General features: G+C 43.7%; 1 protein-coding gene across 1 annotated transcript; it reads right to left on the bottom strand.

The window, feature by feature from the left end:
• Window positions 1-1926: 1926 nt before the first annotated feature.
• Window positions 1927-15482, bottom strand: adad2 (adenosine deaminase domain containing 2; the record flags this gene model as incomplete). Its single annotated transcript, XM_083780753.1, has 10 exons — window positions 1927-2037; window positions 6203-6362; window positions 6910-7144; window positions 8010-8215; window positions 9528-9704; window positions 11426-11576; window positions 12505-12633; window positions 13038-13155; window positions 13907-14066; window positions 15319-15482. The coding sequence occupies 10 exons, from the start codon at window positions 15480-15482 to the stop codon at window positions 1927-1929; spliced, it is 1611 nt and encodes a 536-aa protein (XP_083636879.1).
• Between the last annotated feature and the right edge of the window lie 548 nt (window positions 15483-16030).

The raw sequence follows: 16030 nt of genomic DNA, 5'->3' as shown, positions 1-16030 counted from the left end.
CTGTCTGTCTGTCTGTCAGTCATTACATTTGAGTGTGGTGTCATAATTAAAATGTAGCTTTTAGCGTAGGTTCAATAAGGAAGATCTTAACCAACGCATTCATTCGGCCTTTCAGCACTATCGTGGCTCATCATTGTAGAAACATCTGCTATCTTGCACTCATTCTTTATACTATAAAGAAGCGATATTACTCTGAGTTTGAGTATGACTCCCACTCTTTCTGTGTAAAATGTCTAACCATCTGTATAAAATGGTTAAAAGGAGCTAATACACAGTCAGGGAGTTCTTAGGACTGAGGAGGACATCATATAGGACATGCTGGAGAGGGCTGGACCGTGTTCTATGGAGTGAGGCCCTTTGGGGCTATGTTGTCAACAAGATGCTGCTGCTGGTGTTTTCTTTTGCTCAATCAAAGCTTTTTATATGCGTAATGAATTGCTTTTTTGTCTCCACCAGCCGAAGGCATGGGGAGAGTATGTTTTGCACTCCGTCTGTCCGTCCGTCCGTGTGTCCGTGAACAGCTAATCTCAGCCACCGTTAACCCGGTCGATGCCAAATTTTGCACACACACTCCCTGGATGGCAACCATGAACCTCTGCCCCAAACTTTCCAGAACGGCCTGTTATAGCGCCACCAGGAGGCCGCTTTGTGCAAAACAAGTTTTTCGATGCCATATTTTGCACACACACTCCCTGGATGCCAACCATGAACCTCTGCCCCAAACTTTCCAGAACGGCCTGTTATAGCGCCACCAGGAGACCGCTTTGTGCAAAACAAGTTTTTGCACAGTACACCTACAGATTTTGTCCAAACATCACGCAAATTCGTACACAGTCTCTCTAGAGCCATTCAACGAAACGGGTCTTTCAGATTTATCAGACTCCATCCTGATTGGTTAAGATTGGCTTCCAAAGTTCACAGGAGTGCTCAGTTTCAAACAAAATGCTGCAAATCATGAACACATCGCGTGATTTCCGTGAAATTGTGCACCCACATTCCCACTAGGCCGAGGACAAAATGCCACATGAACAATTTCAACTCAGCCTCAAGGTGGCGCTATAACTGGCCCAAAAGTGTTTTTACCTCTAACTGCACGGATCTGTGGATAACCTGGTGGAGACCTGTGCCCGGAAGGGCACTTTTTCTAGTTATAATATAATACTATGGACTTCAATGGCAGTACGGTCGGGGCTGAAATCCTGCCCAAGTGTGGAGTCACACATCACAGATACATCCAACGTGTGTGTGTGTGTGTGTGTGTGTGTGTGTGTGTGTGTGTCACAAACACAGACGTAACTGTCACAATCATCTCCAAATTGGAATCTCATGTTGAGGCGCACGGTGCACGCACGCACGCACGTGCACACACACACACACACACACACTCTATCCCCTCCACCCCTCATGTCCTGACGGCTGCAACCCACGACAGCAGCAGCCCTGGGTAGGCAACCCGGACAGGCTAACATGTGCGCACCAATGAGTGCACTGTTCTAGTTTTGAAATTTGGACCAGCTTATTTATGGTTGGTTGACAATTAACTGTGTGATACACTGTTGATTCTAGTTGCAGCTCAAGAACGATTCTCTATCAGTGTAGAATCACATTTATTGCTTTTGCAAAGTTCTACACAATAATACAAAACAAAACAAAACACAAACTACCGTCAAAAATACACATGCCTACTCCAACTGGTTTGGTTGGTAGTGGAAATACACAAAACTATACTAACAAAAATGAAACATAGGCCTTTCTAAGTAGTTTTGTTGCTAGTGAACTTACACAAAACTGTACTGACAAAAATTTAGCTTAGGCCTATCCCAAAGTGTTTTTGTTGGTAGTGAATTTAACAAGTCAAAAGTAAAAGTGTCATGAAAGGGCGGCGGTCATTTACAGAGGTACCGGAGGTGCCCAGGGACCGGAGGTTCAGGTGCTGAAGCAGTCCACCAGGTACTTGGAGTTCCAGGGACCTGCGTTGTTGCTCACAAAGTGGCTCTTGATCAGACCCTTGGCTTTCTGGTACTGCACGGCTGTCGTCTGCAATACAGGAAGGCAACACAGTCAAGCAGTGAGATGGGGCAGCGGTTAATCCAACTAACCGATTTAATCAATTCTAAAACATAATCGGTAAACGTATGTTACATTAAATTTACATAACATGATATAATATAATATAATATAAATATTAAATACATTTTTGGGCATGACATAATGTGAAAAAGGTTTTTATTTATGTAAGAAATAATCAAATGTAGTGATTTTGGTAGAGGCCCTATGCACCCCCCCACACCACCCCATCCACTAGCTGCCGGCCGGCTGACTGGCTGAAGTCGCTGACCCAACGGCCAACACACACATGCACGCACTGTTCAACTGTTTGTTGAAGAGACACATTTTCGCTGAATGAATAGAGCTTCAGAATAATAAAGTAGCCTATTTAGCCTACTTATGTGACAGTGAAAGGACCACAACAAGCCACTGGCTTTATTGCGTTGTGTGATATATGCATAATAAAAGTAGGATATATAAATTAGGCCGGCTATATTGTGCGCACCTCAAAAGCTATAGTTAATGTATCTCTGTGCATGCCTGAATGCACAGACTGCTATGAATGACGGTGACAAAAATGTATTTATTTATATGTGGACTGAACTGAATATGTAAGTCAGAGAGACTATACCTAATTCCTGTTATAGTGTCCGTTGTGGCGTCTCGGTCAAGGACCGCGCACCACGGTTTAGTAACCCCGGGGAGAGAGAGAGAGAGAGAGAGGGGGAGGGACGGCATGAGACGCTCCCTACTCGGATTGGTTCAGGACGCGCGGTACATCCCACGGCACCTCTTCATTTACCAGACGAGCTGACACCTGCGTGCCGACACCCAGACAGCATAAAAAACCTCCTCTCCTCAGTCTAGTCTTGACTCTCCCGGGGAACAAGCTGACCTGCGGTGCTCGGTAAAATAACCCCATGTTCCCTCTCACCATATGCCATGTATTATATCGGGATAGTAATTGTTGTTCTCTCACCTCACAGGATACTCCATATGATGCACTGAGTGACTGACCGTTGGGCTCTGAGGCTATGGCGCAACATTTCCCCCTATTTCCCCCCAGTCACTAAAAGTGAACACGGCACCCCCCCCCCCCCCCTTTCAGAGAAGGGCCGTTTGTTTGATCACAGGACACTGAGTTGGATGAATACCATAACCTAAGTTACCTTTAATACTCACCTTTGTTTGGATACAGCTAGTGCCCCCTCCAGTACTCTCCCTGACTGCCGTAGAATGAAATACTACGACCATATGATTTTGGATGAATAAAACAGTGCCTAAAATTGGCTTTATGTGACGCTGTCTCCTGTGTATATTCTTGATGTGTAACCAGTGCCCCCACACCGTTATTTGCAAAGACCGCGGAGGAGGACTGACTGTCGGAGGAGGGGGGTGATTTATACGTGCGCGCATCCTGGCGCTTATTCACTATTTCAGGAATAAATAGCTTTGCCTTGCACATGTTACCAATACATACACATTGGCCTCGGACCCTCGGTTACATGTACAAAATGATGAATTGTCTATTCTGTAGACTGTACGGCTCTGTTCGGAGTTCCAGTGAACCAGCTGTGTGACACTGTATTGTTCCACCACTTTTGCTTTGGCAATGTTAACGTATGTTTTCCCATGCCAATAAAGCCCTTTGGATTGAATTGAATTGATACACGTCATTAGTGATCGCGGAATGTGCCGACGCTTTGAAATGACAGCGTAGTACATTCCGATTCTAGAGGAAAATTCGACCACCACTCTGTCCTCGCATCGAATCCTCTCCTCCTCCTCTCCTCCTCGCTGGGGGCGGAGCCGAGGAGCGAGTGGAGGACGCGAGGAGAGTGAGCGAGTGTGAAAGTTGCGGTATTGGAATTTAGCTTTAGGCTGCCCCTAAATGTTAATCTCAGCACAATGACCTGGCCAAAATGTTTTCTATGTTGTGAAGCGAAGGAGGACCACTGCGAAAATAGTAGGGACCTTTCAGTGCAGGGAATATGCAAACACAATGAGTGTTGGGAGATTGCTTCATCACATGATATTAATGTAACACCTTTATAAAAGGAAGGCCGGTCTAAATAAAAGGCCAGAAAAAACGGCAAGCCACAGTTACTGTTGACACATCCGTGGGTAGAAGATTCTTAAGTGAAACAGTTAAGCCTCTTAACGAATGGATATAGCGGACCTCTGCCAACAGTAGCCATGGTGAAATTGTTTTATTATAGGCCAACATTTCGATAGCAGCCGGAACTGCTGCCTGGAAATCATGTATTGATCTATCACAGTCACTGATGATCACTAGTGAAATGATCTTAAGAGATAGAGATGATTGCCCAGCCACGGTGCCCACAGGACCTCCGCTGTTTGCCGACTGTCACGTATGTGTACCAGTCAATATTTGAGAGGAATATTGTCGGAAGAGTTGATTAGAGGCATCTGTCGAAGTCAACCCCAGGTCACTTCCACTCTGTACCACTGCTTTTTTGTGTGACTCTTTGCGATGCAATTAGGATTACTTACATGAGGGATGAGAGAACATCAAATTGAACCACCATAAAAAGAAACATTTTAAAAATGGTGTGCAGCAACAGACCACAGCTGCCATGTGCCACCAACGTGTAGACATTAATGACATTAATTCATGAATGACATTTGGCTTTCCTCAGTTAAAACAAGCACAGAAATTCACAATATTTTACATACCTCTTTGTAATATTGCATGTCATTTGAGCCTACACTTGCGTGACTTAAGTTATAATGTCATCATATGAAACGGGTATACAGCCAGCAGAATAATATTTTTTTAAATAACCAGTATATACTGTATGTGCACATGTGAACGCAGCCAATAGAGCGCCGAAGTCCTGACTTCACTCGCTCATCCCCTGGTTCACGGAAGTCATTTCTCTATGGAGAATAACATGGGCTCATCTTAAAATCGTTTCATATAATAACTGTGGTCCAAAAAGAATAAGCTGTCTCTGCGTTATTGTCAGGGAGGTGTCTTCTCTCAGTCAGTTGATTCTTCATATCCATACGAGTGAAACGGCCGCGATGACATGTTTATTTTTCAAACACAGTTCTTAAATGAGGCGATCTAAAGTCCCCCTATGGGGATTACAATGCAAATAAAAAGTACATGAACCCGTGGACTCTACCGATATTGACGTCAGACTTCGGTGCTCTATACTCCATATGTATAGCAGCATTTACTTTATATTAGGGATGCCAAACGACTCATATTTGGCCAATCGACGAATCGAGGCCGAAAATCGACGTGTCAAACGACTTTTTTCCTATTTTTTCTTCATTATTTTTATATTTTTGTTGTTGCTGCGCAGCAGTTGAGGAGAACGCAACTATGCATTCCTTTAAGCAACACAACTTCTGCAGCTGCATCCATATGTTTAGAATTTGCATCAATGATCAAATCCCAATAATAAAAAATAAACTTTATTTTGTAAACAACGAAACTGAAGGAGCAGCGGCGCTATCGGCTAGCCGCTAGTCCCAACTCTCAAGTGTCTGCAGCCTGTCACGAGTCCCGTAATGAACTGATACGGGACACACGTTGTTCCGTATTTTAATGTCGGGTCGGGGAATAAATACAGTATGAATGACGGCGGGATTTATTTGACAACTCTGTCCTGCTTTCTTCACGAGAAGAGAAGAGCGCTCACAGACCTGTGGCTGTCAGTTCACTTTACGGCAATGAAAGAGATGTGAACCTGGGTCTGGGAAGCTCAGAGCTACAGCCATTGGCTCATGATACGAGCACACGACCAATGGGACAGATCATTCAGTGTTACTAAGATCCCCCCCCCACACACACACACACACACCCTTGGACGATGGGGTCCACAGCGCTCTGCTCAAAGTTAACTTGCATGTGACGAGCGGCACTGACAGGCAGTGGCACTGCACAGCAGTGTCACACAGACAAACACGTACCTCTCCCATTTGGAAAACATTTGAAACAGCAACGTTTATAACGTTTTACATTACAAAAAAATAATAATACAAATAAAAAAGATTTTTCGACTCATACGTTTTGAGTCGCGGGAGGCATGAGTCGATAATCGAGTCGAATTTCAACATTTTTCAACATCCCTACTTTATATAGTATACAGAATTATGTTTGATCTTCAGTTAGACAAACCTTGGCATTGTGATAAGTAGGAAGCTCCGGGCCGGCAGACGACAGCAGGTAGCTGTAACCCAGGGCCGGGTTGTCCAGCTCTGTGACTTTGCAGAAGTAGCTGTACATGGCTCTCTTGCAGAGTCTGCTGGAGAGGCCTGGCCCGCTCACGTACGGGGAGCTGAGAATGGAGAAGGAGCAGTTTATAAACACACGACATTTAACTGTTTGAGCTATTCTAAAGCAGCCGATATTCCAAGTTCACAAGCCGCCTCGATGTGATCCTTTGTGCATGCAGAAATGCTGACCAATCTTCTCTTATGGGGGCGCTTACTGGCCAAATACACATTTTGGGGCTCCTTGACATGAAACATCTTTGAGATCCACTAGTATAGAGCAGTCCCGCTCCCTTTCATGACGACGAGAGACCCAGAAGTGAATTCCCCGTTCATTTTCCTCATAGACTTTTCAAAAGGTATTTATTTAAAGACATTTACACCGCGGACAAAGCCAACTCGGACCGTGATAAATCATGACAATAAACACAATCGATCAAATAATTTGTAAGAAGCAAAACAAAAAGTGGTTTTTTTCTCTTCTTTCTAATTATTTGATCGGTCCAAAACATTGTGTTTATTGTCATGATTTGTCACAACTCTAGTTGGCTTTGTCCGCGGCGTAAACGTCTTTAAATAAATACTGCAACGCCTCTATATAATGGATCTTACCAGTCTGCGATCTTGCCCTTCCTGCTGTCCACGACTTCAATGTCCTGATCTCCCAGACACCAGTTGATGCTGAGCTTGTCCGGGCAGGAGGCCGGGAGGGCGGGATTGATCTGGTCCACGCACAGGAAGTGGTAACTCTGCTTCCTGTAGGGCGCGTCCAGCAGGCGCTCCCAGTCGTCCCCCAGACGCTTGTTGATGATGTTGGACATGTCCTCGGCCGAGTGGCCGTCATGACCTGGACCGACGTCAAAAGAGAATTCTGTGATTGTAACCACTTTACTGTAAATATTGTGCTATACTTTGGATATAGCAATGGAAGATGTAAGCTCATAGCACTTCTCTTTTTGAAAAATCTTGCATTACATTTGTCTAAATCTTTGAATATATATCTTTATAGTCATATAATTTTTTGGCTTATGCGGTCTATGAATCGTAATATCGTAGAATCGTAATATCTCGGATCCTCGGACCAAAAGGTAGGTCGCGATCTACCAGTAGATCACAAAGGCTGTGCAGGTAGATCACATGACATGCCCCTAAAGATTAAATATAAAAAAGACAATTCTTGGCATCTGCCACTTGAATTAAAGGTGACTTGATTGATTGATTGATTGATTGATTGATTGACATAAAAAAGCTCAAATCCACAATGCAACATTTTGTTTTCAGTGTTGCTATGCACAAACATCGGTAGCATTATAAATTAAATACTAAAAAAAACCCTACCTATTCCATTTCTCCCCCTCTATTTCCCATTCCAAGTGCATTTGTCTGTGTAATGCCAGCGCCGCTATTCTAAAGCACCCTCAGTTAGATATTTAAACTATTTTCAGGTGGGTAGATCTTGTTGAGCTGGTAATTTTGAAAGTAGCTCTCAAGTCAAAAAAAGGTGGGCACCTCTGCTCTAAACGATATGATATGAACCTCGCTTACAAAAAGGTTTTAGGGTGGACAATCGCGGGACATGTTACAATAGTGGATTCTTACTTCCTGACTTGCCTTTTCCGGCCAAATCGGCTTCAAAACCTAAAGAATGTCGCCCTGTTAAATAAATGGACGGCGCTCTGAACCAGTTCAACAACAGTTGCAGTTTCAATTACCTAGCACCAGGCTGGTGATGTAGAGTGGCTGGACGAAGTGACTCAGCAGTGCCCCCTGCAGCCCGGTGACAGCCCAGCGGCACAGCTTGTCGCAGGCGGTCATGCAGCAGACCCGGGCGCCCCACACGCTGGGCTCCAGGTGTTCTGCAGGGACCAGCAGGTCCTGGGTGTGGTAGTACAGCTTCATGGACTTGTTGACGGAGGACCTGCACAGCATACAGTACACAACGTGACCCCTTATGTCAGCGTCTCTCAAAACGTCGGGTCTGAGGAGTGTTCAAAGGGTCCATTTGGTTCCCTTTGTACACTCTCACAGTTAAAGGTGAGTGCCGTGATCAGTGACACTTTTTTTTGTGTTTATGAGGTGACAGTACTTCATTAGACCCCTTGGTGTGGTTTTTATGTGCAATGATTATCTTCCCTTTGTATTTAGGGTTTATTCCTGGAGGCTGAAAGCTTGACAGGTCAAAGTGCCAATGAAAAAAAACGGTGATATCGTGACATCACAATATCATCCCCTCCCCTAACCCCGCCCCCTTTATCATAACAACAACAGCTGTGGGTGCGGCTTCAGTTCAGGTGGATCACCACGCACCAGGCAAACCAGGCATACTTAATGAACTGTTGGGCGTGTCCACATAAAAACGACATTTTAACAAATACTGTACACTTTTTCTTTTTTTTAATGCTTTCTATATATGCTTATATAATAATAATTAGGGGTGGAGCTTGATAACCGATACCTGAAATAATCTGATAACAAGCTTATTGAGTACCCGTTATCAATAAGCTTTAGGCTTATCAAGACTGTTATCGAGCATAGCGGCCCATGACGTCATGTTTAAACAATCAAGATAAGAGAAATAAATCATCCATGCTGGTACAAACATGTCGGCCTAAAAGTGATACCTGCCAACCAGCGCTGCCCGGGTAAACAAAAATAAGTTTCTAGAGTGGTTTCTTACTTTCTTTAATATTAAAAAGGTAAATTGCCTTCCATCTATTAGAGCAGTTCTGTATTTGAAGGCCCTAGTAAAAGATACTGGTTTTGTTCAGAATTTAATGTCTCCCGTCTTTCCACAAAATAATAGAAAATGCTCGATAGTGGGCTCGATAAGAACCCGGCTCGATAAGCTTGATCGATAAGGTGTTTGTTATCAATACAAATTAACGAGCTCCATCCCTAATAATAATATCTAATCACGACACTCCATCTTTAGACTGGAGCCCCAGAGGGGAAACAAAATTGCACAAAATGGGGGTGCGTGGCCTAATGCATATCAAACTGGGGGATTGTGTACAAATGGAACCAAATGGAGCCATAAAGGGTCCGTTTGGTTCCATTTGTACTCTCTCTAGAGTTACAGACCTGTCACCACCGATGCGGGTCCGTTTGGACTGGCTGAAAGTCCCATGTGAGGAATGTCAGCCAAACAACATAATGTAGAAGGAGCTGCAGTACATGTATATTGTCAAAGCAATTAACACACTGTATGATAAAAATAAACGTGCATATACTTGAAGTAGAAGTTCTTTGCGGCTCCGTCCGGCGTCTGATTGGAGTAGAGGTGCAGACGGGTCTTGGGTTTCAGCGTCAGACGGTGGGCTTCGGCGCTGCTCTCCAAGATGCACGACGAGGCCTTCTTGGACTTTGGGTCAGAACCGTAGAACAGCAGGAGCTGCTTGTACAAGAATCTGGAAAAACAAGTCGCGATTAAAATATAATTTAGTTTTGTCATTCTGTCAACCGAACCACCATTGACAAAAGACTTATGAACGAGGCGATAAGAGTTTGCTGCTTGCTCTGTTGGTTAGCATAATATGCTTAACCCCAATTCTACAAATGCCTTCTAAATCCTGACAGTTTTCTGAAAAACCAATGTTTCTATGTCATTCGTTCTCAAACATTTTCATGTCAAGGACCCCCAAATATATATGTAATTGGCCGCCGACCCCCCATCTGAAAATATGTTGTTCCAGGGAGCAGACAAGTCAAGCTTTCTCTGAAGGTCTTTCAGAGAAAGCTTTCGCACATTCACAACAGAGAATCCTATCAACTACATTGAAATGCCTTGGATCTGGCAAAGAGATAAAATAAAAAATTGATCCTGAAGATAATTCTAGATTAATTCAAACTCTGACCTCAAGTAAGTCTGGGAGATAGGTGTGTTATTGCTCTGAGTCTAGTCCTTGTGGAAGAAAATATTTCAAAAGAAGAAGCTAACAATGTGTATGTATGTATTATGGGAAATGTATTATGGGAGGTCGTACGTGGTGTCATAATTAAACGTGATGTTGATATGGCACACTGACTATCAAGTTAACCCATTCTGGAGCACCCCTTTTGGTGTTTTAAGCATTATGTTATACTTTAGCTATTGAAAAATAGCAGATCTACAAGCTCATAGCACGGCACCAATTGCCGCACTACGAGCTTGTAGGTCTGCTATTTTAGAAACATTGTAAAAATGTGGAGCAAATCTTTGAATATAATGCTTTCACAGCAAACGTTTTTAACTCATATCTTTGCTTGTGGTGGTCCCTTGTGGTGGTCCCTGCATGAACAACATATTTTCAGATGGAGGTCGGCGGCCAATTACATATAATCTTGGGGGTCCTTGACATGAAAATGTTTGAGCACCACTGATGCAGAAACATAGAGTTTTCAGAAAACTGTCAGGATTTTTGTTTTCCTAAAAGGCTGTGAGCTGAGAAACAGTGCTTTAGTCTGCTATCTGCTTGATAAGATAAGGGTCCGGGGATTCAAGGAGTAGAGGTCGCAGGTCACACAGCTGCCAGCAGGGGGAGTAGTGGGCCTGCTGAACACAGCTCAGCAGGAGAGAGATCAGATGTTTAGTTTTTCTTTAGCCAATTATAAGCTGACAGACAGTCAGGGAAGAGCAAGTCAGTCTATCCGTGTGCTTTGCTGGTGTAGGATGTACTTGTACAGGGACGAATAGTTTTCATAATCCTCATGGGGCCCGTTCGGAGTCAAGGTTTTGCCGATTTTGAGAGTTTCAATTCCGCTAGACAGAGGAACCATAAATTAATCCATTCTGGACGGGAACCCCTTTTCATTGTGCCATGCTTTAGCTTTTGAAAAATCGTGAAAATATGTTGCAAATCTTTGAATATATATTCTTTCAGAGCAAGCGTTTTTAACTAAAATCTTTGCTTCCGAGGGGTCCCTGGAACAACACAGATGGGGGCCAATTACATCATTTTTTGGGTCCTTGAAATGAAAAGGTTTGAGAACGACTATGGTTTTCTTTTTTCAGAAAACTGTCAGGATTTAGAAGAAATTTGTAGAATCTTTTCTCAGGTCTAAATGGGTTATAGGTAGCATGAGGAAAAATAAAGATAGATACATCGTTTCTTAGCATTTCTATATTTTTGGAGCAGCTCTTATTTGTTACCTCTGCAGAGCCCGTTTGGCGACGATAATGGCGTGGCCGTCGTGCACCATGGACCCGTTGAAGGAGAGCAGGTTGCTGGAGCTGGACTGGCCAGCTCCCACCGCCACCACCTCGTAATGCTCGCGGGGACAACCTGTGGAGTCCAGCACTTCTGTGGAGGAAAGAAATGACGTTGTTTGTTTGTTGAGCCGCTGACTTCATAAGATTTCACAACTTCTATGCATGGCATAACACCCCGAACGCCCGGGTGTATTTAGGACCATTCAATCAGGGCGCCCAGTGATTTGCAGCAACGGAGCACATTTCAAGAGCACCAGGCGCCATCTTGGATGTAGCTGAAGTAGCCAGATGTAGCCAAAAACCCGAGGTGATCGACAACAACGGGAGGTACGATTACTTCTAACGCGACAAGCGACGGGACCGCGATGGCCCGTCAAAAACATAATATATGATTAGAATTGAACGGATTGATTCAGATCAAGAGTTATTCAGACGGTGTGCGGGTCTTTGTGCACTTTACGTGCATTTCTTGCATTACATTTTTCTAAAATGGGGGGGAACATTTTGAATGGGGGGGGTACATCGAATGTGCCCAACAGGCGCTCCCAGTCTGTGGAGCGATGCGCTCGGTTTTGGTATCAATAAAGTTCCGTCCTTTTATTAATCTCCGTCCTGAGCGTCGAGCGTTACTATTTGATAGGACGGAGACCTCCGCTTATGCCGCTTAGGGTGTTAAATAGCAGATTAAAAACATAAATAAAAGGGGCGTAGCACATAAACAGCTGTGCACGGTGCCAGACCGTTATGAATCACAGGCACAAACCTCTCAGAAAAGGAACACCAATTTACCTACAACATGATACTCCATCAGAAACAACAGTTCAGAAATACAATTTCAAAAAATCTGATCGAATCAAAATCAGAGGAAATGAGTTGACGTTGTTGTCATCTCTAGAGAAGAATGTGATTGTCAAAAAATGGCGTGCATGCACGCACAATCGCACCACGATATATATATATACCATTTTAAAAGTATAGCTGTGTTTTACTATCATATATAATATTGGAATAATATCTACCTGTCTCCAAGACAAATGCCGCCATTGAGCTCTTGTAGCAGTTCAGTTTGGGGCACATCTTCAGCAGGCTGTCAAACTTCTCACCGCTCAACGCTGCCATGTGGTACTTGTGCCTGTTGGTCTGCCATACTGAGGATACAGAAGAAAAAGAGGAACATGCAACTGTGGACGGCGGTGATAACTTGCACTTCTTACAGACACAAGCAACAGCTATAGACCTACACACAAAGCCCTTTATTGTGAGCGCTTAGCACCGCTCATAAAACGTCTATCAAGCCTGTATCTGAAGGTAAGGCAAGTTTACTAGATAGTTACCACAATCTATTTATGTATCTATAAATGCATGAAATCTGTGTGTGTGTGTGTGTGTGTGTGTGTGTGTGTGTGTGTGTGTGTGTGTGTGTGTGTGTGTGTGTGTGTGTGTGTGTGTGTGTGTGTGTGTGTGCATGTGCGTGCGTGCATGCACATTTTCTTCCCTCAGAAGAGTCCATCCCTCCTTCCTCAATATGATAGACCCTTTAATAAAACCTTACCCTGAGTCTTTGCGCTGTCCAAGTCGCCAGATTCTTTCTGGAAATACTGGTCCAGTAAGCTCCTTCGATCAGGTGGTGTCAGGCTCTCAGTGGCAGACTCGCCGAAAGAGTCGTCAGACTGCAAGCAGAAAACGGAACACAGCTTGAATTAAATCTAATCCAACAATTTAATTTTAAATTCAAAGACGTAACCACCAGAACCCTTGCGTCCCTTTCCTCCTGGGCTAACAACAACAGGCAAACATTGTCTAAGTATATACTACAGTTGTGCAATGACTCAACGTTACTCATGCATAGAATGTGTGATGATGTCAGCCTTGCCTGTGTTTTTTTTTTTTTTTCGCTTTCCAATTGTACGGTGAACGTTTCTCGCCACAGCGTATCATCCGTTTCCATCTGCTTCTGTTCTCCGCATCCGATGTCAGATGCGGAGATCATCTGCAGATGGAAACTCTATGGCCAGTCTGGTGACCCAATGGGAATTAGTCGAAAGACGAAGAAGAAGAAAGAAGATCCCACGGTGCAAGTTTCTCGGTCAAACAGGTTAAAAGTAACAGACTGGACTACTGACTGTACAAGTACTGTACAAGGACCATTATCAGTCATACTGACTTAATATGAAATCATGTCTCTCAAAAACAATAATCATGACGTGTCCAATGAATGTGAATACACCTCAACGTCCAGATAATATAGAGAGAATGTGGAACTAATAAATGGGGTAAAAGACAGTAATACAAATTGATCATTATTTTACGAAGACATATCTCCGACTCTCTCCGCTCTTCAAGAAGAGTTGCCCTGGTCTGTCAAAGAGAATTCACATCCATAATTATGGATCGCGCTAAATTGTTATCTTATTGTATTACCAGATCGTCGTCACTCATGAAGCTGTCCGCAAGGCTTTGCATGGGTGTAGGGAAGGCGAGCTCTGTGCGCGGTCTGCTGTAGTCTGTTGAGAGGGACAATCCTCCCACAGGTCTGCTGTAGTCTGTTGAGAGGGACAATCCTCCCACAGGATCTGGACGGCTGGAGGAACACAGACAAAGATGGATTAAGTTACCACGATGCAAAGGAGGAAAACGATATGCACATCCCAGTTTTTGTAAACAGTGCTGGAGCCTAAAAGTGATCAAATGAAGATAAAAGTGGAATGTCCGCACGCGATATAATTCTGCTCCCCGTCCTCATTAGTTCAACCTATATAAAACAACAATGTTTTGCCCCTCCGGTGTTTTATATAGGTTGAAATAAAGAGGACGGGGAGCAGAATTATATCGTGTGCGGACATTCCACTTTTTTCTTCATTTAATTTACCAAGATCCCATTGTCTACATTGTGTTTAGTCCGCCAAGATGGCGGCAGCATCAAGAGGGGGTGGGGCGGGGCGGGGCTGAGATGGGCCCTAATTGTAATAAGTAGAGACGAAATGGTACACAAAATCCCACAAAAGGTCTCCTAAGTCTGGTGGCATACGGCACTTAACAATAATACAATCTGGACGGACATAATAGGACATCGAGCATTAACCCATTCTGACCTGAGATCAGATTCTAAAAATGTCTTCTCATCCTGACAGTTTTCTGAAAAAGTTATGTTTCTATGTCAGTCGTTCTTCGATTTAAAAAAATACAGTACAGCTATTTTTGAAAAATCTTCAAAATGCGGTGCAAATCTTAGAATATATATTCTTTCCTGATCGAACGTTTTTAACTCAAATATTTGCTTCTGGGGGGGGGGGGGGGGGGTGTTGGTGGGGGGTTGGTCCCTGAAACAACATATTTTCAAACGGTCAGGGCTCGGCGGCCAATTACATAATATTTTTGGGGGTCCTTGACATGAAATTGTTTGAGAACCACTGACAAAACTGTCAGGATTTAGAGGACATTTGTAGAATACTAGAATTGTGTGCCATTTCAGCTGCATCGCGATGCGATCCAAAATCCCACACACGCACTCTCTAAAGTCGATATAAAGAAGTCCTCCACACAGTGTACTGTGAACCCATGTGTCTGCAGTGACACTGCGTTGTACGCAGCTGTTTTGTGTTGCAGCGCGTTGTTGCAGTGCGCACGTGTGTGTGTGTGTGTGTGTGTAGTGTTCATCTTGTTCTTATTATAATGTGTGTGTTTGTGTGTGTGTGTGTGTGTGTGTGTGTGTGTGTGTGTGTGTGTGTGTGTGTGTGTGTGTGTGTGTGTGTGTGTGTGTGTGTGTGATTTCGGTTGGCTTTTCGGAACTGTGCAATGTAACATGGAAACTCGTGGGTCACGTGGTGGTTTACCTCAGGCCTGTGGCACAAGCCACTCCTCCTGCCAAGTCAGCATGGACCAGAAAGCCAGAAGGAAGCAGGGCCGAGTTGGGCCTAAGGTCCGACACGGACTGAAAACACGCAGCACTGCCAGCACCTCTTCTAGGATGAGGCTTGGGCTCCTTGTGGTCTGCCATATCTGGATATATATTCTCGTATACTCTCACTGTCAAACTCCTTGTACCTGTAGGAGAGAGAAACTAATGTAGCGTTTACGGAGTCATTAATCACCAACATGATATAGACTCTACACTGAAGAAAATATTGCCATATTTCCTCTTTATCAGAGCAAACACGGAGGAATTCTCAATTTGGGCCTATATGAAAACAAACATGGGTAAATTATCTTTCTACAGCACTGCCACCCAAGTGTGGAATATGCCCTGAGCCCTTTCCTCAAAAAAAGCAGATTACTGGCATTCTATTTCTTTACCCCTTTTGGTGTTTCGAGCGTTCCGTTATACTTTAGCTATTGGAAAATAGCAGACCTACAAGTTAATAGTTAATGAACTTGTAGGTCTGCTATTTTTGAAAAATCGTAAAAATGTGGCACAAATCTTTGAATAGGTATATATTCTTTTCTTTTTTTTATTTCGACGTCAGGCCTAAATGGTAAGTCCTTTACAGAGCAATGAAAAAAAAAAAAGCAAGGCATAAACATTAAAAAACAAGAGCAGTTACACCC

Source organism: Protomyctophum parallelum (assembly GCF_964188405.1).
Source record: "Protomyctophum parallelum genome assembly, chromosome: 1".
Classification (NCBI taxonomy): Eukaryota; Metazoa; Chordata; class Actinopteri; order Myctophiformes; family Myctophidae; genus Protomyctophum; species Protomyctophum parallelum.
Note: the sequence above shows the minus strand (reverse complement) of the source record. Positions and strands in the feature narration are given on the sequence as shown.